This window comes from Mobula hypostoma, chromosome 6 (genome assembly GCF_963921235.1).
Source record: "Mobula hypostoma chromosome 6, sMobHyp1.1, whole genome shotgun sequence".
In the NCBI taxonomy this organism is placed as follows: Eukaryota; Metazoa; Chordata; class Chondrichthyes; order Myliobatiformes; family Myliobatidae; genus Mobula; species Mobula hypostoma.
The window spans coordinates 171,281,489-171,301,814 of NC_086102.1; the positions used below are offsets into that span (position 1 = coordinate 171,281,489).

At 42.1% G+C, this 20,326-nt stretch overlaps 1 protein-coding gene across 7 annotated transcripts in view; it reads left to right on the forward strand.

Moving 5' to 3' along the window:
* The window catches only part of fmnl2a (formin-like 2a), a 249,783-nt gene that overhangs the window by 225,217 nt on the left and 4,240 nt on the right, over positions 1 to 20,326 (forward strand). For 2 of the 7 annotated variants that reach the window (XM_063052254.1, XM_063052259.1), the window contains exons 21-25: positions 20 to 149; positions 7,519 to 7,682; positions 8,379 to 8,480; positions 10,227 to 10,325; positions 11,540 to 11,663. In XM_063052254.1, coding sequence (XP_062908324.1) covers positions 20 to 149; positions 7,519 to 7,682; positions 8,379 to 8,480; positions 10,227 to 10,325; positions 11,540 to 11,663 — 619 coding nt within the window. Of the gene's footprint in view, positions 1 to 19; positions 150 to 7,518; positions 7,683 to 8,378; positions 8,481 to 10,226; positions 10,326 to 11,539; positions 11,664 to 12,723; positions 12,848 to 13,857; positions 13,952 to 20,326 lie in introns of those variants that run through there. The other 5 variants (XR_010018460.1, XM_063052257.1, XM_063052256.1 and 2 more) reach the window with 5 other exon arrangements.

A 20,326-nucleotide genomic window follows, 5' to 3' on the forward strand; every position in this document is an offset into this window, starting at 1 on the left:
TTTTTTTTCCCTTTGATAGCTTTTAGATACCAAGTCAACAGATCGCAAACAAACATTGTTACATTACATTGCGAATGTTATCAAAGAAAAATATCCTGATGTAAGCCTTTTCTACAATGAACTCCACTATGTGGAGAAAGCAGCAGCAGGTAGCTATGCACCTTAAGGAAAATAGATTTCAGAAAGTATTGTTGTATCTGCAGTAGATTTTATTTGTTCTATTTTGGTACATGTACAGAACTGTGCAAAAGCCTTGGGCATATATAGCTAGGGTACAGCTAGGGTATAGCTAGGGTATTTGTTAATGTGAAGTGGAGAGTGAGTTTGTAAATCTGGCAGGAACAAAGGATGTTGGGAATGGTGATGGTCGAGCACTGCGGGAGGGGTGTGGGACAGATGGCAGAGGAGTGCCGGGGCAGGAGGGGGGAGGTGCGGGTGCAGCCCTGAGATACCAGGCAACATAAATAAACTGAACAATTGGTTTATTGATCACTCCCTCCATTCTCCTTCACCTTTTCCAAACCATGATTCCCCTCTCCCTGTCACTTCCCACTCTCGGTCCACAATTGAGACCCATATCAGTATCAAGTTTATCATCACTCGCATGTCATGGTTTTTTTTGCGGCAGCAGTACAGTGCAATGCATAAAATTAATACAGTACTGTGCTAAAGTCTTGGGCACCTTAGCTATATATATGTGCCTAAGACTTTTACACAGCACTGTAGTTATCAAGCAAAGGTTCCCAACCTGGGGTCCGTGGCTAGAAAAGGCTGGGAAGTAAACTAATACAAAGAGTTTTGGTGAGGGACAGGGGAGGGGGTGCACAAGTGCAGTCTGACCAATGATATCTTGACACTCTGGGAATTATGTTCTGTCTTCATACTTATTACGAACTAAAGATAAAGAGGAGGAGACAAGCCAGGCTCACCTGTGAAGCTTGCTAGGTTGCTGAGGAAAGTGAAGTGAGCAGAAGTGGTGGCCATAATCTTCCAATCATCCTGACATGTTCCAAGACCAAGTAGAGAAGGGATAAACTCAACCACCACTGGCCTCTCGGATTAGCCTCAGGAGTAGTAACAATCAGATAATAGAAGGCAATATATTATAAAATAATTTACATTAAGTGCCATAGAGTAGGCTTGTAAGTAATTCTGAAGCCTTTGGAATGACAGGAAATGAGCAGCAGCTGAAAGAACCTGGACAAAAGGAGTTTTAGAGGAAGATGCATGAAGAGACGTTTGTCAGAATTCTCTACTCTGGCAGCTGCTTTTCCTGATGTATATTAAAGGTGGCACAGTAGCGTAGTGGTTGGCACAATGGTTTACAGTGCTAGTGACCTGGGTTCAATTCCCGCCACTGCCTGTAGGGAGATTATATGTTCTCCCTGTGACCGCATGGGTTTCCTCCAGGTGCTCTGGATTCTCCCACAGTCCAAAGGCGTACCGATTGGTAGGTTAATTGGTCATTGTAAATTGTCGCATAAATGGGTTAGAAGATTGCAGGGTGGCAAGGCTTGAAGCGCCTGTTCCACACTTTATGTCAATAAATTAATAAATAAAGTCAAGTACTTTTGTGTACAGGGGATAATTTCAAAATGTGAGGGTGACATAGAATTTGCTGGCTAACAGTAATGGACGTCAAAATAACATGGGCAGAATAATACTATTAGATTTTAAAAAATGATCATGTAATACCCTCACTGGTTGTATGGTGCCATCTGGCCTGGAGCAAGATGGCAAACGTATCTGAGCCTGGATTGCACTATAAGGAGAGATTGCCCATCGATGGATCGCCTCCAGACCCAGGCCAGACAGTGGCAGAAAGTGAAGAAAATAGACTGGGCAAAGCCTAAGGGCTGCTGTCCACAAATAGAATAGGAGGAGCAAAACCATTCCTTTCTCTGTCCCATCACCAGTCCATCAGCGTGACTGCCATGTCACTGTCGAGAAGAACTCATGTGCATGCTATACCTTTGGCAGGTCAGGTGTTACGAGAATACACATAAAATTAAGATGTTTGCTGGCCTGGGCTAGCATCAGTGGCATCAGCAGTTGGTCTGCCACCTGCCCTCAGGGGAAGGAGAGATAAGGAACAATGGAGCAGCGTCTGGAGATGTGTAATGAAGGGATGTGGGAGGAAGAGCTGTCTGGAGCGGCTCCCCCCTTTGAACCCTGAACTGTTTGAAGTGATGGACAGGCGATACCCCAGCAGGGGGATAAAAAGGGACAGGTTCGCTAAGACAGACACACACGCCACCCGAGGTAACGAGACCCTGGAAGCGGTGCGCTTCTCACGAGTGGGTGAGAAGTCCCAGACAACGACAAGGGTGGAAAGGTACGATCAGCGGGAACCCGGTGTGTGTCCGCCCTTGCCTGGGTGCCGGGTTCACTGCAGAGGATCGACCGCATCTGGAGGAGGGGTCACAGTCGGTGACCTCAGGTGACATCACCAAGGACCCGCCCAAAAGCTGTTTGTGAGCCATCTCGCTGGTCTGTGAGCCATCTTGCTGGTCTGTGAGTGAAGCCGTTCTGAATGATGAGTTGTTCCTATTCTATCTCTCTCTTCCCCCACGTTGTCCACCGCCATGGCAACGATTACTGCGAACTGAACTACTAAACTGGACTGAACTTTGAGTCATTTTGAAATTGGTCATTTACCCCTAGACAACGATAGAGCTTGATTGATGCTGTTATCTTAATTCTGGGCACATGTGTGGTTATCATTGTTGAATTGTTGCATTTATTATCCTTTCGATTACTGTGTTGCTTGTTTCTTTAATAAAACTTTCTTAGTTCTAGTACTCCAGACTCCAACTGAGTGATCCATTTCTGCTGGTTTGGCAACCCAGTTACGGGGTACGTAACATAAGTGGGGTTCTCGTCCGCGATTTTGAACGCTAAATTTGGGACGGAGTAAATTGATTGGGTTAAAATTCCCGAAAGAAAGAAAAGACAAACAGCAGAAATGGAGGTTGAGGAATTTATAAAGGCGCCGACCTTGGAGGCATTAGAGGATGCCAGGAAATCGGAATTGATAGCTGTGGCAAAACGGGTGAATCTTGCTAAGGTGAAGTCGACAATGAGGAGAGAGGAGATACACAGAGCTATTGTAGAGCACTATGTATCTAAAGGTGTGTTTTCCCAAGGTGAGCTGGGGGAGGTGTCTATTGGAAAACCTGCTGGAGACGCGGTACAGGTACAGCTTGAAAAACTGAGACTCGAGCACGAGTTCCGGGTACGGCAGTTAGAAAGGCAGGAGAAAGAGAGAGAGTTAGAAAGGCAGGAGAAAGAGAGAGAGTTAGAAAGGCAGGAGAAAGAGAGAGAGAGGGACAGACAGTTGGAGAGAGAGGAGAAACAGAGGGAAAGGGAATTTGAGCTGGAGAAGTTAAAGATAAGGGCCGAGCAGGGGCTCGTGCCGAACCAAGGTGGAGGGTTCCGGGTGACCCAGGAGGTTAGGCTGGTTCCCCCATTTGACGATACCGATGTGGATCGGTACTTTCTCCATTTCGAAAAAGTGGCCATAAGTCAGGAATGGCCGAGGGATAAGTGGGTTGTCTTACTTCAGAGTGTACTGAAAGGGAAGGCCCAACAAGCTTACTCCGCTTTATCCGCGGAAGATGCCCAGAAGTATGAGGTGGTGAAGGAGGCCATCCTCAGGATTTATGAGTTGGTCCCGGAGGCATACCGGCAGAGGTTCCGGAATGCGAGGAAGCGGTGGGACCGCACGTATTTGGAGTTTGCTCGTGAGATGCAAACATATTGTGAGCGTTGGTGCGCCTCGAAAGGGGTAGAGGGGGATTATGACAGACTGCTGCAACTGGTTCTGATTGAGCAGTTTAAAGGTTGTGTCCCTGAGGGTATGAGACCCTACCTCGATGAGAAAGAGGCAGCCACGTTAGCCGCAACTGCTAAGTTAGCGGATGAGTATGCGTTGACGCATAAAATGAAGGTTGCCCCGAGTAAAGGCTACCAGAAGGGTAGTCAGGACGGCGGGGGGAGTCCACCGGAAAAGTCAGAAAGTAAGCCGGGGACTAGTGAAAAGGATAAGGTAGACCGGGAGCAGTCTGGTAGGAAGTCTCCTGGAGTCGTCTGTTATAATTGTGGGAAAGTCGGACACTTTGCGTCCAGGTGCTTTGCCCCAAGGAAGGAGACGGGGAAAGGAAAAGCGGAAATTTTGAATGGCTGTATTGAGCTGTTAAGCGAACCGCTAGGGAAGGACAGGTCTGAAAAAGTCCAGGAAGGGCGCGAGAGGTTTATCTCGGCCGGACTGGTGTCAGTGAAAAAGAGGTTAAAACCAGTTCCAGTGCGGATCTGGAGAGACACGGGAGCGTGTCAGTCACTAATACTGAAGAGTGTATTAGAGTTTAGCTCAGAGACCCAGACTGGGGAGGTAGAGGTCAAAGGTGTTGGGGAAGGGACAGAGTCAGTCCCTTTGCACCAGATACATTTACAGAGCAACCTGGTCTCTGGACTAGTCACGATCGGGGTGAGGTCCGAATTACCGATGAAAGACGTGGAAGTCTTGCTCGGTAATGACATCGCCGGAGGAATCGTGTTCCCAGTCGTGAGATTGACGGGTCAGCCTGCCAGCATGGAGGCCCCGCCCGCGATGGTGAATTTGGCTGAAACATTTCTGCCAACCTTGTATGAGACAGGGTGTAGTGAGATAAGAGGTAGTGAGGGAGCTGGGACGGACGTAGCAGTAGCCAGGAAAGAATTTGTGCAGACGCAGGAGCGAGACGAGGGGCTGATGGTTTTTGCCGAGACCGCTCTCTCTGACACAGCCTTGACAAGCTATTGTGCGGATAAGGAGGTGCTAAGGAAGAAAGGGAAATCAAGTACAGCATCCGCAGATGAGGAGTGGGGGGTGGTGCAAAAGAGTTATGGGGATGAGGTTTTTAACATGGCCCACGAGGTACCCCCCGGTGGACATTTTGCGGTGCTGGAGGAAACAGTTGGTGGAATCATGAAAGAGAGTTACCGGCTGCCCAGGGGGAAAAATGTTATTGATCATGACCGACGCGAACTGAGACGGTCACCGGCTTTTGATATGCTAACAAACCTAGTCGGTGTTAGCGTGGAAATCAATGAAGCTAGGGGCCCCCTGCTAAGAGGAAAAAACCATTTTGAAAAGATTAGGATGGGATCGGTCAGATGGGAGAAGGCTATTGTTTTGGCCAGGTCTACTGATAAGGTCTCTCCCTTAATCCCCGAAGGAGTAATTAAACGACTCGCACCCATGTGTTTGATTGTCCCGAGGAAATGCAAAGAACTGGGACGTTGGGTTATGTCTGTTACAATAGGGCGGCCAAGTAAACAACACCCATATTTTTTGAGTAATTCAGTGACTAAAGGGCTGATGAACACAGAGGTGTGTATTGGCAATTTAACACGGCTGTCTGAAGCCAGCTTGATAGTGAACCTTGGAAAAAATGAATTCGGCCACACGAATGTCACTTACCTGGGAATTGTGGTGACACAGGGGCAGCTGGCAGTGATGCAAGCTACAGTGCAGGCTATCGCTGACCTCCCAACCCCGACAGACAAGAGGGCCCTCAGAAGGCTTTTGGAGATGGTGGGGTACTGCAGGAAGTTTTGCAATAACTCTGCGGTCAATACCCGTCCCCCTCCTACTAAGCCCTTGCGAGGGAAAATTGAGTCGGAATGGGACGACCCTTGTTGTTGTGGTCCGGGACAAAACCAAATGAGAGGTTACATTGGTCGCAATTCATCAGTGTTTTTGGCCACTATGAAGTTTGCTGAGTTGGAGCCTGGTCTAAGGAGTTATTAATAACACGTGTAAAAGGAACAGAAAATGTGATGACTGTCTGTCAAGGTGTTGACAGCTTCAAATTCTCTGTATTAGCTAAATAACTGTTAAAGATGTATATTGTGTATGTATCAGATAATGTAGTCATGTTTGTAATTTTTACCTCCCGGTAAAAATCCTTAAAGGGGGGAAGTGTTACGAGAATACACATAAAATTAAGATGTTTGCTGGCCTGGGCTAGCATCAGTGGCATCAGCAGTTGGTCTGCCACCTGCCCTCAGGGGAAGGAGAGATAAGGAACAATGGAGCAGCGTCTGGAGATGTGTAATGAAGGGATGTGGGAGGAAGAGCTGTCTGGAGCGGCTCCCCCCTTTGAACCCTGAACTGTTTGAAGTGATGGACAGGCGATACCCCAGCAGGGGGATAAAAAGGGACAGGTTCGCTAAGACAGACACACACGCCACCCGAGGTAACGAGACCCTGGAAGCGGTGTGCTTCTCACGAGTGGGTGAGAAGTCCCAGACAACGACAAGGGTGGAAAGGTACGATCAGCGGGAACCCGGTGTGTGTCCGCCCTTGCCTGGGTGCCGGGTTCACTGCAGAGGATCGACCGCATCTGGAGGAGGGGTCACAGTCGGTGACCTCAGGTGACATCACCAAGGACCCGCCCAAAAGCTGTTTGTGAGCCATCTCGCTGGTCTGTGAGCCATCTTGCTGGTCTGTGAGTGAAGCCGTTCTGAATGATGAGTTGTTCCTATTCTATCTCTCTCTTCCCCCACGTTGTCCACCGCCATGGCAACGATTACTGCGAACTGAACTACTAAACTGGACTGAACTTTGAGTCATTTTGAAATTGGTCATTTACCCCTAGACAACGATAGAGCTTGATTGATGCTGTTATCTTAATTCTGGGCACATGTGTGGTTATCATTGTTGAATTGTTGCATTTATTATCCTTTCGATTACTGTGTTGCTTGTTTCTTTAATAAAACTTTCTTAGTTCTAGTACTCCAGACTCCAACTGAGTGATCCATTTCTGCTGGTTTGGCAACCCAGTTACGGGGTACGTAACATAAGATACAGGCTGAGCCAGTCTAGCTGAGATTTTTAAGGGTGACAGACTGAAGACCAGCCTCCAGAGCCCGGAGCAATGATTGGTCACTGACAGGCTTTTGGAGTCAACCTCCCCTTTGGCAGTTGTGTCTCGGAGCACATTGGAAGCGACAGCACATTTCCAACTTTGGTCATTGGAAGATCTGTCCCAATGTAATGGATTAAGTTACTAGGTCTTCATCACATGGGATCCTAGCATTCAAAAATACATATTGTGTACCAAAGTTAAAAAACTGGAGTATTGCATTCAATTCTGGTCACAGTATTGCCTGCTGGGTCAAATCCCGAGTAATATCTGGGGTACCTCAACCTGCAACACTTCAAGGAGGGTTGGGGAAAGGCAGTAAATGATGGCTTTGTCAGTAGCATCAGTATTTTGTAAATGAACAAGGAAAGCTTTTTCTGATAGCCTAAATGTTGGAGGTGGCCATTTTAAAGTGGAAGATAATACAATATATTGTGAAACAGTTTCTGGAGTGGTATTCTACAAACCTAGTATTTTTGAGAGATTTTGTATGGTAGATATGTGAACTGTGCAATAAACGATAGAAACTCAATTATTATTTATAGTTTGAATAATATTGACTCAAGAGTACCATGTTGCCTGACTTTCAATCTTTTATATTGTACTTTAGTGTCTCTTGAAAATGTCTTACTTGATGTGAAAGAATTACAAAGAGGAATGGACCTCACAAAACGGGAGTACACAATGCATGAGCATAATGTTATACTGAAAGAATTTCTTGGTGCGAATGAAGGAAAACTGAAGAAACTGCAGGATGATGCCAGAATATCACAGGCAAGAATCCTTTCCAGTTTTTGCTTTCACTGTTTAATTTCAGTTTGTGTTCTTCCGGGAGAACTTAGTTATCATTACAGCTGATTGTTCCTCTACATAGTTAATCTGCAAACATGCCAGCCACAAGTATTTTCAATTGCCAGCCCTTATAATTCCTGTATGTGTGAGCATTCATTGTTCCACACACAAGCATTACAGAATGTATTATTTATTTGTCAATTTGTTTAAACTCCTTATCTCAGCTCCTTGGATAAATTGCCATGTTGCCGGATAGAATTCACAGCTAACAGTAGCTGGTCTATCCAGTCAAATGGACTGGAAATAAAGGGCTACCATTTCTTTCCTGATCAAATTGGGTAACCAGCTGGAACATTTTATTAACTTGCCACAATAGCTGTCTTAAATTTAATTAGTTTAAAACGATATTTATACAATATATTTAGGCTGTATATGGGATAAATAAGTCTAGTCAGTTTTCAGAATATATTACTTTTCAGGTAATGTTAATAATTCTGCAACAGAAGAAAGCGAGTTAGTTTAGAACATAGGATGATGGAAATGGAATAGAAACTTGATGTTGAGTATACCATATATCAGCTTCAGTTTTTACAATTTTGTGTCACTTGGATTTTCTAACTTTATTTCAGAATATTTTGCTCTTTAGACTTAACAGTTTTCATTTTATGTGATATGCAGGATGCCTTTGATGAGGTGGTTAAATATTTTGGAGAAAATACAAAGACTACTCCTCCATCAGTATTCTTCCCTGTAATTGTACGATTTGTGAAGTCATACCGGGTAAGAATCCTCTCTCTGTTCCCATTAGTTAGTCATAGAAAAGTACAGCACAGAAACAAGTCCTTTGGCCCATCTAGTCCATGCTGAACCATTTAAATTGCCTACTCCCATCAACTTGCACTGGGACCATAGCCCTTCATATTCATACCATTCAAACTATTGAAATCGAGCTTGCATGCACTAGTTGTGCTGGCAGCTTGTTCCACACTCTCATGACCCTCTCAGTGAAGAAGTTTCCTCTCATGTTCCCCTTACACTTTTCACCTTTCACTCTTAACCCATGACCTCTGGTTGTAGTCCCACCCAACCTCAGTAGAAAAAGCCTGCTTGTATTTACCCAGCTATACTCATGATTTTTTATAACTCTATCAAATCTCCAATCTTCTAAACTCCAAGGAATAAAGTCCTAAGCAATTCAATCTTTCCTTGTAACTCGGGTCCACCAGACATGGCAACATCCCTGTAAATGTTCTCTGTACTCTTTCAACCATATTTAAACTTTCTTCTGTAGGTAGGCAACCAAAACTGCACACAATACTCCAAATTGGGCCTCACCAATGTCTACACAACTTTAACATAACATCTCATCTCCTGCACTCAGTACTTTCATTTATGAAGGCCAATGTGCCAAAAGCTTACGTTACATCACTGTCTACCTGTGACTCCCCTTTCAATGAATAATGGACCTGTATTCCCCCATTCCTTTGTTTTACCACACTCCTCAGTGCCCTACCATTCACTGTGTAAGACCTATCCCGGTTGGTCCTACCAAAGTGCAAACCTCACACTTGTCTGCATTAAGTTCCATCTGCCATTTTTCCAGCTGGTCCAGATCCCACTGCAGGCTATTACAGCCTTCCTCGCTGTCCACTACACTCCCAGTCTTGTCATTTGTAATTCTGCAAATTTGCTGATCCATTAACCACCTTATCATCCGGATTGTTGATATTGTGATAAACAACAACGGACCCAAACAGCATTGATCCCTGCGGCACTGCACTCGTCACAGGTCCAGTCAGAGAGGTAACCATCTACTATCACTCTCTGGCTTCTCCTACAAAACCAATGTCTAATCCAATTTACTACCTCATGTTGAGTGCCAAGAAACTGAACCTTCTTGACCAACCTCCCAAGCCTTTCTAAAATCCATAAAGACAACATCCATAGACTTGCACTGATGTAAGTTATGCTTACTGTTCTTAGTCCTTAAAAATGCTATACTTGTCTTCTTGCATTATTGCCTCAATGCTGCAGTCTATTATTCTTTTATTGATTTTACAAATTGAAGGTAATTAAAGTTAGGCAGGGATTTCAAGACGGAAGATTTTCTTTATATAGCAAAATTCGCTGACCTTGCACTTCAGCAAGGAGCACCTTAAAGGTTTGTATTATGTTGAATGCTTTCCCAGTTTTGGAAAGACTATCGCCTAGTTGTGCTTACTGTACATCTACTGTGATGAAGTGGTTGAGAAGTTTGTCATGGCCAAACCAACCCCTGCCTATGCAAGGACCTGGACCTGCTGCAATTTGCCTATTGCCACAATAGGATGCAATCCCACTGGCTCTCCATTTGGCCTTGGATCATCTGGACAATAGCAATACCTACGTCACATCTATTGTGGCTGTAGTGCTAGGCAAATTACAGTGGGTCCAGGTCCTTCCTTAGGCAGTAGTTGGTTTAATATACTAATTTAAAATGTAGTAAAAGAGGGAGGTGAATGTCATGCTGTGTATCTCCTTAAACAGCAAGCAGACCAGGACAATGAGCAACGGAAGAAACAGGAAGAGGCACTGTTGAATAAAATCCTGGAGCAAGAAGCTTCCTTAGAGCAACAGGATGAAAAGGTATGGTTATCTTCGATAACAGTGTGATGTAAAACTATGAAAATCATATTGTAAAAGCTAATACATCAATTATTGCTTAGGTGGCTCAGTTGAGGGGTTATTGGGATTGGAATAATACAAAATGCTCCTGCATTTAGACTTTGTGGCAGATTTGATACAGATAACCAACTTGTTTGCTGTTCACAACTTTTTCTAGAGATGGTTACAATTGTTCCAAAATCAACCATCTCTAGATCAGGGGGATTTATTCAACAGTTCTTCAGAAGTATCCTCAAGCCAGCCTTTCCTCATTAGTTCACCAGTAACCTAATAGTGGGAATAAACTGATGATTACAACTCCACCAAAAGTGATTAAGTCTGTAGTGGCACTGACAAATGTTAGGTGGCATCTGTGTAGTTTGGAGTTCAGCTCAAATATGAAACCCAGCCACCTTTCCTAAAACTTCAGTGGACTTTTATCTCTTCCTCTGTGCACTGTGATGTTCAGTTGGACTAGCCTAATTAATGCTGTGGGTAAAAGGGTAAGACAGAGGCTTAAAACACATAAAACATGCCTTACTTGCTACAGCATTCCTCATTCTTCGTCTGCAAATTTCATGACTAGGTGAGTCATGTTTCTGATAGAAAACTCCCCATTTCACTGAATAGATGCAGCTGAAGCACCATTTTATTTGATTAGTGCCTCAGCCTCTGGACTCTTTATCTGTTCCTTTCTCCACAAGTGCAATGTCTGCATTAATACAGCTCTGCTCAGAATTTTCTACATTGGCACTGAGTCTAGATAATCCCTGCGCCAGGTTTCTGAAAGACCTCCCAATTTGTCTTTTCCAAAAGCAAAATATCACAGATGCTGAAGGTCTGAAATAAAACCATGCAGGAAACTCTCACCATCATAGGCAACGTCACTGTTTTTAATAAAGCCAATATTTCAGGCCAAAGGTGTTCATCAGCAGTCTGATTAACTTGTTCTTTGCTCAAGCCTCAGTTTACTGATATTCCATAATTAAAAGCAGATTCTATCAAAGGCTAGTTATGACATTTCAATGGAAGCATTTTGTTATGAGAAAATCCATCCGACTTTGAAGCACTGAACTCTATAAATTATTTTCTGAGTTGAAAGTTAGCCTTTTCAAAATCTAGTTACAAAATACTTGAGCAAAAATCTAATTCTCAACAAATTCTGAATTTAATCTTACTATTTTATTTTATTTTAGTCCCCATCACATAAAACCAAGAGGCAACAGCAGGAATTAATTGCAGAGCTGAGGAGGAAACAAGTCAGAGAGCACAGACAGGTCTATGAAGGAAAAGACGGTGCTATCGAGGATATAATTACAGGTAAGGGGAGGCACGCCAGCCATGGAAGATAAGACTTAAATTTCTAATCCATTGCATACCCCAGTACTTCCACGCAAGCAATACAGCCCAGATACACAAGAATATTAGATTTTTAAAAAAGACCAGTTTCCCAACTGTAAGGATTTCTGAAAACTACTTTTGTCTTCCATGTTCTATATATTGACCTTTATTAATGCTGATTGGAGAATCCTAGTTCTAGCCCTTCATTGATCCTTCCAACCCTCAGTGATACTACTCGATTAGGGATTCAAAGAAGTGAAGAATCAACTCAAACCATTATTTCCAGATGTTTATTCAGCTCCTTTAGAAGATGATTTTGGCTTCTACTTGTTCATGTTTTCCAGAAGCTTCCCTTTCTCTGATTGCTGATTATTTTCAGAAATGATTTTTATAGAAGATCACCCAAAGTCCAATTGTAATCCTGTATTTAAACTTAGGCACAATGTTTGTAAATTAAAGCAGTGGAGCTTCAAATGTTCTACTACAAAAGTTAAGGCTTTCAACTAGTAAGGATTTGTGCACAAAGGAGAACAGAGTTAAATGCAACTTATTAATTTAACTTTTGGCATCGGATAGGTAGGTCCATATACTCCCAGTTATGCTGCAGTAACATGAAAGGAAAATTGAGCTTTCTAACACTGGCTGTTTTTCTCCATTGCTGAAATTGAAAGTTACCTCCAGCATATTTAAGATTCATTGTGTTCATTAATGCAATTAATGATATGCACTAACACCTGAGAGTTTTGTTGTTGTAAGTTGTTTGGCTTCTCATTTTAATTAAATGCTTGACATAATTGTGTAATGTATGCCATAAGATTAACCCTTTTAAATAAATACTATTATGTAGTTTGTTAACATGAATATTGACAGATGACTGCATTTGACATTTTGCAATGCTTTTAACAAAACAGAATGTTAATAAAACAAATCTAAGTAGCTGAGCCTTAATTTAGTTATTGACTAACATTTACTAGTACACTGGCTCATTTGCTTTTTACTATTTCCTCTTTGCCTTGGTTGGCTGTTATCTTCCATGCAGTGTTGAAGACGGTGCCCTTTACAGCCCGAACAGCCAAACGTGGCTCTCGGTTCTTCAGTGAATCGTCTTACTCTGAAGATTCTCATTATTAAATATTACATTTTAACAACTGAAGCTCATGAAGGTTGATTTTTCTTTTGAAAATAAACTACCTGCTCATTTTTTCACCACATGAAATGTGATACCTTGAAATGTTTGCTACATTTTGGGAATCATCCTTGCTCATTTGCCATTGCAATTGCATGTTTTAAAGTTACTGAGAACTTTATTGTGCATCTTGGCTGTTTGAATTGCATCGGTGTGGAATTGATATTGGCTGTTTTTATACATTATTTCATTGCTATACCATGCTTGTGCTATTTTTTCTTACTATAACTTGTCTTACTCGGTTATTGAAGTTTTTGATGGTCTAAAAAGAATGTGAGTTACCCTGCATGAAGGTGGTTTTGCAGTCAAACTGACACATGAATTTGAACATGTTTATATTTTCCTTTTCTTTTCTTGGTTGTTTGTTTACAAGGTTATTCTGACCCAATCACTTAATATTTGCATGTACTAATGGCGCGGGATTTCCCAGTATTCGTTATAGTTCTCTGGCTTGCATGTCTCTCTGTACAGTGAATGAACCCAGTCATTGTAATGTTTGCATTAAAGGACTTGAGGTCAAGGTTCAAAGATCTACACAAAGCTTTCTGAGCACTAATCTATTTCATCTAACAGAGCATGCGCATTTCCATTTATATCCTCTCTTATTAAAAAATGATTTTGCTACCACTTCTTGATCATTAAATGAAACTCTATTTGAAAAACACGTTAATCTTTGCAAATTTGAAAAAATTATGATCATTTATTTAACTCTCTTGCATAGGGCTGTGTTGTCTTGTCTCGTTGAAGTCAGTCTTCAAAGCAGCTTGTGAATTTGTTTCAATGATCTGAAATGTGATTTTGGACTCTGTTTTCTTTACTCTGCTTCCGTTATGTCTGCAACAACTGTCAATCCTGTTCTAACTTCTCTTTTGGTGGCTATTCTGCAACAGTGGCTAACCTGCACTCTAAATTCGGAACACTAAGATAAGAATTATTTATACCTTTTCTCTCAAAAACTTAACGTTCCTTTGTGTTTTTTCTATTTAGCTCTAAAGAAGAATAATATCACTAAATTTCCAAATTGTCCCTCGAGGGTAAGGAATGTTTCTTGCACAGCGGTGGTGGAAGACGCACAGAGCTGGCAAGCATTGCTTTTTCTTGCTACAGCTATACATTGGCAGACATAATTAAAATAATACGTATATGATAAAGCAAAAAAGTGCAAGCTTTATCAATTTGTAATTACAGGATAAGGGTAATATTATAAGAATACTAAATTCTTTTGAGAGATTCCAGCAGATTTAGTGGATTACAGTCATATTTGACAAAAACCCTCCAAAAATAGGTTGTGTTTTTGGGGCAGTGAATTGCTTCTTCAGCCACATCCTGAAGTTGTGGGAGTTTAGCAGGAGAAACATTTGTAGTGGCTATTTTTCAAACACATTTTGATCACCTGCATGTTGTTTTGGAAATGCACATTTTATGATTGGAATATAAATAAAAACACAAGTAAATACATGCCTGTCAAACCTGCTCAACCATTCATATTGTTCATGAAAATCCATGACCTTATTTCCACATTCCTTCCTAATTATCCCTTTTTGCCCTTAGAACCCCTAAATCTAAATGCATCCTACAGAATTCAGGGGTAGAGAAATCCAAAGATTCAGTAATGTTTGAATGAAGGGTTTTCTCATCATATCTGTCTTGTGTTAAGAGTCTGTTCTTTTAATAATTTCTAGACCCTCAAGCCAGTGTAAACGCTCTGAAGTTTTCTCAGAATTCTATAATTTGAGAAGATAATCCTTTAAACTGCTATAAACAGAGCATGCCAGTGATAATGAAACACGCTCAGCCCTAATCCATTTAATTTCGTAATAATTAGGGTATGTATTTGTTTGGCCCATTTATCCAGGTCTTTAATATAGGTTGTTTCAACCAAAGGTATAGCACTTCTTGTGTGCGACTTCTTCTTAGTGATCTGATGGCCCATTTATTCCTTATCATCCAACTAACCTATTGATGCTAACACATCACCACCAAGGTGAACCAATTTTCCTTTCACAAAACCTTTGCCTGATCATGTTACATTTCTCCTGAGTCCTTGTACCATTGGTAGATTAGTTAGCTCTTGGAATCTGCGGTGATATTTGAAACACATGAACCGTCTCTAACTTCTGCTTTTTAAAAACTTTCAAAAGACCTTTCTGATCAGGTAATCTGAGGAGTGATATTGTCAGCTTCATGTGCTCAGGTGCTATTAGGAGTTTCAATTAATGAGTAAAATCTGCAAAAAAAAAGTCTCACTCAATAAATCCAGTGCCCTCTCCCTGTAACCTTTTATACCCTGACTAATTAAGAATATATCAACCTCCTCCTTAAATACATTCAATGACCTGGCCCCACTGCCGCTTGTGGCAACGAATTCCACAGATTCACCACCTTCTGGCTAAAGAAATTCCTCCTCATCTCAGTTCTAATTGGACATTCCTCTATTCTGAGGTTGTGCCCTCTGGTCCCAGACTCCCCCATCATAGGAAACATCTTCTCTACATCCACTCTATCTTGGCCTTTCACCATTTGATGACCCCCCCCCCCCACCCCGGACACGCTCCTAAATTTCAGCAAGTAAAGGCCCAGAGCCATCAGTTGCTACTCCTATGATAAGCTTTTGCTTCCCAGAATCATTCTTGTGAACCTTGTCTGAACCCTCTCTAATGTCAGCACATTCATTCATAAGGGACCCAAACTGCTCACAGTACTCCCGAAGTAATGTCTGACTAGTTAGTGCCTTATGAAGCCTCTGCTTTACATCCTGGCTTTTATATTCTAGGCCTCTTGAAATGAATGCTAACATTGCACTTGCCTTCTTCACCACCGACTTAACCTGCAAATTAACCTTTAGGGAATACTGTACGAGGACTCCCAAGTCACATCGGATTATTTAATTTTCTCCCCATAGGCTATGCCTTTATCCCTTCTACCAAAGTGCATGACCATACACTTCCCTACACTATATTCCATCTGCCACTTCTTTGCCCATACTTCCAAACTGTCCAAGTCTTTCTGCAGCTTCCCTGCTTCCTCAACACTACCTGCTCCTCCACCTATTTTCATATTGTCCGCAAAGTTGGCCACAAAGACATCAATTCTGTCATCCAAATCATTTACGTAACTAGTCACTGGCAGCCATCAAAAAAAGGCTTCCTTTGTTTCCACTTCCTGCATCCTGCCAATGCTCTATCCATGCTAGTATGTTTACTGTAATACCATAGGTTCTTGTTAAGCAGCCTGTGCAAAGCCACCTGAAAATCCAAGAATACAACAATTCTCCTTTGTTTATCCTGCTTGTTATTTCCTCAAAGAATTTCAAAATTTTTCAGGCAAGATTTTCCTTTAAGGAAATCATGCTGACTTTGGTTTATTTTATCATGTACTCTGAAACCACAGCCTTAACAATCAACTCCAACATCTTCCCAACCTCTGAGGTCAGATTAATTGGCCTATAATTTCCTTTCTTCTGCCTCCCTCCCTTCTTGAAGAGTGGAGTGACATTTGCAATTTTCCAGTCTTCCGGAACCATGTCGGAATCTATTGTTTCTTGAAAGATCTAGACTAATTTCTCCACAATCTCTTCAGCTCCCTCGTTCAGATGAGTAATCTACCTTCAGACATTTCAGCTTCCCAAGCATCTTCTCCTTAGTGATAACACTGCTCCCTTCTGCCCCCTGACACTCTCAAACTTCTGGCATAATTGTTTGAGTGTTCCACAGTGAAGATAGATGCAAAATACATATTTAATTCATCTGCCATTTCCTTTTCCACTACTACCTTTTCAGCAGTCCAATATTACTCTTGCCTCTCCTTTACTTTTTATATATCTGAAGAAACTTTTGGCGTCCTCTTTGATATTATTGGCTAGCTTACCTTTGTAATCCAGCCTTTCCCTCTTTATGACTTTTTTTTATTTGCCTTTTGTTGGCTCTTGAAAGCTTGCCAACCCCCTAATTTCCCACTATTTTTTGCTAATATATATCCTTTCTTTGGCTTTGACTTCCCCCGTCAGCCACGGTTGTGTCATCCTGACTATAGAATACTACTTCTTTGGGATATATCTATCTTGTGCCTTCCAAATTGTTCCCAGAAACTCCAGCCATTGCTGCTCTGAGTGTCTGAGTGCATCCCTGAGTGTCCCCTTCCAATCAGCTTTAGCCAGCTCCTCTCTCATGCTCCACTATAATACTGATACATTTGATTTTTATCTACCTTTCAAATTGCAGGGTGAATTCTATCATATTATGATCACAGCCTCCTAAGAGTTCCTTTACCTTATGCTCCCTAATTAAACCAGGTTCATTAGGCAATACCCATTTACTATGTAAAATTTGATTAGAAAATAAGATAATAAAATTAGGGAAGATGATGAAATAGAAACATAGAAAATAGTTGCAGGAGTAGGCCATTCGGCCCTTCGAGCCTGCACCGCCATTTATTATGATCATGGCTGATCATCCAACTCAGAACCCCGCCCCAGCCTTCCCTCCATACCCCCTGACTCCTGTAGCCACAAGGGCCATATCTAACTCCCTCTTAAACATAGCCAATGAACTGGCCTCAACAGTTTCCTGTGGCAGAGAATTCCACAGATTCACCACTCTCTGTGTGAAGAAGTTTTTCCTAATCTCGGTCCTAAATGGCTTCCCCTCTATCCTCAAACTGTGACCCCTCGTTCTGGACTTCCCCAACATCGGGAACAATCTTCCTGCATCTAGCCTGTCCAATCCCTTTAGGATCTTATACGTTTCAATCAGATCCCCCCTCAATCTTCTAAATTCCAACGAGTACAAGCCCAGTTCATCCAGTCTTTCTTCATATGAAAGTCCTGCCATCCCAGGAATCAATCTGGTGAACCTTCTTTGTACTCCCTCTATGGCAAAGATGTCTTTCCTCAGATTAGGGGACCAAAACTGCACACAATACTCCAGGTGTGGTCTCACCAAGGCCTTGTACAACTGCAGTAGTACCTCCCTGCTCCTGTACTCGAATCCTCTTGCTATAAATGCCAGCATACCATTCGCCTTTTTCACCGCCTGCTGTACCTGCATGCCCACTTTCAATGACTGGTGTATAATGACACCCAGGTCTCGTTGCACCTCCCCTTTTCCTAATCGGCCACTATTCAGATAATAATCTGTTTTCCTATTTTTGCCACCAAAGTGGATAACTTCACATTTATCCACATTAATTGCATCTGCCATGAGTTTGCCCACTCACCCAACCTATCCAAGTCACTCTGCATCCTCTTAGCATCCTCCTCACTGCTAACACTGCCACCCAGCTTCATGTCATCCGCAAACTTAGAGATGCTGCATTTAATTCCCTCATCCAAGTCATTAATATATATTGTAAACAACTGGGGTCCCAGCACTGAGCCTTGCGGTACCCCACTAGTCACCGCCTGCCATTCTGAAAAGGTCCCGTTTACTCCCACTCTTTGCTTCCTGTCTGCTAACCAATTCTCCACCCACACCAATACCTTACCCCCAATACCGTGTGCTTTAAGTTTGCACACTAATCTCCTGTGTGGGACCTTGTCAAAAGCCTTTTGAAAATCCAAATATACCACATCCACTGGTTCTCCCCTATCCACTCTACTAGTTACATCCTCAAAAAATTCTATGAGATTCGTCAGACATGATTTTCCTTTCACAAATCCATGCTGACTTTGTCCGATCATTTCACCGCTTTCCAAATGTGCTGTTATCACATCCTTGATAACTGACTCCAGCAGTTTCCCCACCACCAATGTTAGGCTAACCGGTCTATAATTCCCCGGTTTCTCTCTCCCTCCTTTTTTAAAAAGTGGGGTTACATTAGCCACCCTCCAATCCTCAGGAACTAATCCAGAATCTAATGAGTTTTGAAAAATTATCACTAATGCATCCACTATTTCTTGGGCTACTTCCTTAAGCACTCTAGGATGCAGACCATCTGGCCCTGGGGATTTATCTGCCTTCAATCCCTTCAATTTACCTAACACCACTTCCCTACTAACATGTATTTCACTCAGTTCCTCCATCTCACTGGACCCTCTGTCCCTTACTATTTCTGGAAGATTATTTATGTCCTCCTTAGTGAAGACAGAACCAAAGTAATTATTCAATTGGTCTGCCATGTCCTTGCTCCCCATAATCAATTCACCTGTTTCTGTCTGCAGGGGACCTACATTTGTCTTTACCAGTCTTTTCCTTTTTACATATCTATAAAAGCTTTTACAGTCCGTTTTTATGTTCCCCGCCAGTTTTCTCTCATAATCTTTTTTCCCCTTCCTAATTAAGCCCTTTGTCCTCCTCTGCTGAACTCTGAATTTCTCCCAGTCCTCAGATGAGCCACTTTCTCTGGCTAATTTGTATGCTACTTCTTTGGAATTGATACTATCCCTAATTTCTCTTGTCAGCCACGGGTGCACTACCTTCCTTGATTTATTCTTTTGCCAAACTGGGATGAACAATTGTTGTAGTTCATCCATGCAACCTTTAAATGCTTGCCATTGCATATCCACCGTCAATCCTTTAAGTGTCATTTGCCAGTCTATCTTAGCTAATTCACGTCTCATACCTTCAAAGTTACCCTTCTTTAAGTTCAGAACCTTTGTTTCTGAATTAACTATGTCACTCTCCATCTTAATGAAGAATTCCACCATATTATGGTCACTCTTACCCAAGGGGCCTCTCACGACAAGATCGCTAATTAACCCTTCCTCATTGCTCAAAACCCAGTCCAGAATAGCCTGCTCTCTAGTTGGTTCCTCGACATGTTGGTTCAAAAAACCATCCCGCATACATTCCAAGAAATCCTCTTCCTCAGCACCTTTACCAATATTTACCACCTTGTCCACATATTTGAAAACAAAATTTTAACTTCATATAACATTTGACAGAATCACAGACCACATTCATAAAATCAACTTAGCCAGATAGTTTGAGTGGTAGTTATAACTTCAGACACAACAGTTACGGACCAACACCTAGCCATGAGTTTCTCAACGAGCAAGCAAGAACTCAGTCAACACATTCACCTAAATTTTGACCTCCATCTTCTGCAGAATTTGTAGCCCCAGGACTCAGAACTGTACTAGAAGCTTTGCTCAGAAAGACTAAGATAATTTTACAGCAAGAATAGTTGGTTCAAGACCTGAAAGATCACAGCAGTCACTTATTTCTGGAAATTATAATTGCAAAGCCTTCTAAGCAGAATCACTGAATGCAGTTTTGGGATTTTTGGCAGGAAAGAGATCTGTAAGCCTACCATATCCCCACCACACACACAAACACAATAAACTGAATTCCTCAACCTGTAATGCTCAGTCATGCTATCCCACATTTCTATAATTAATTTTGCAAGTGGCCTTCCATCCTGCATTCTATCTAAAGAAAAATTTAAATGTTCAAAGTCTAGTATAAATGTAAACCTAGAGCCTATTTACATGAAATCTTGGTTATTTATCACTTAACTC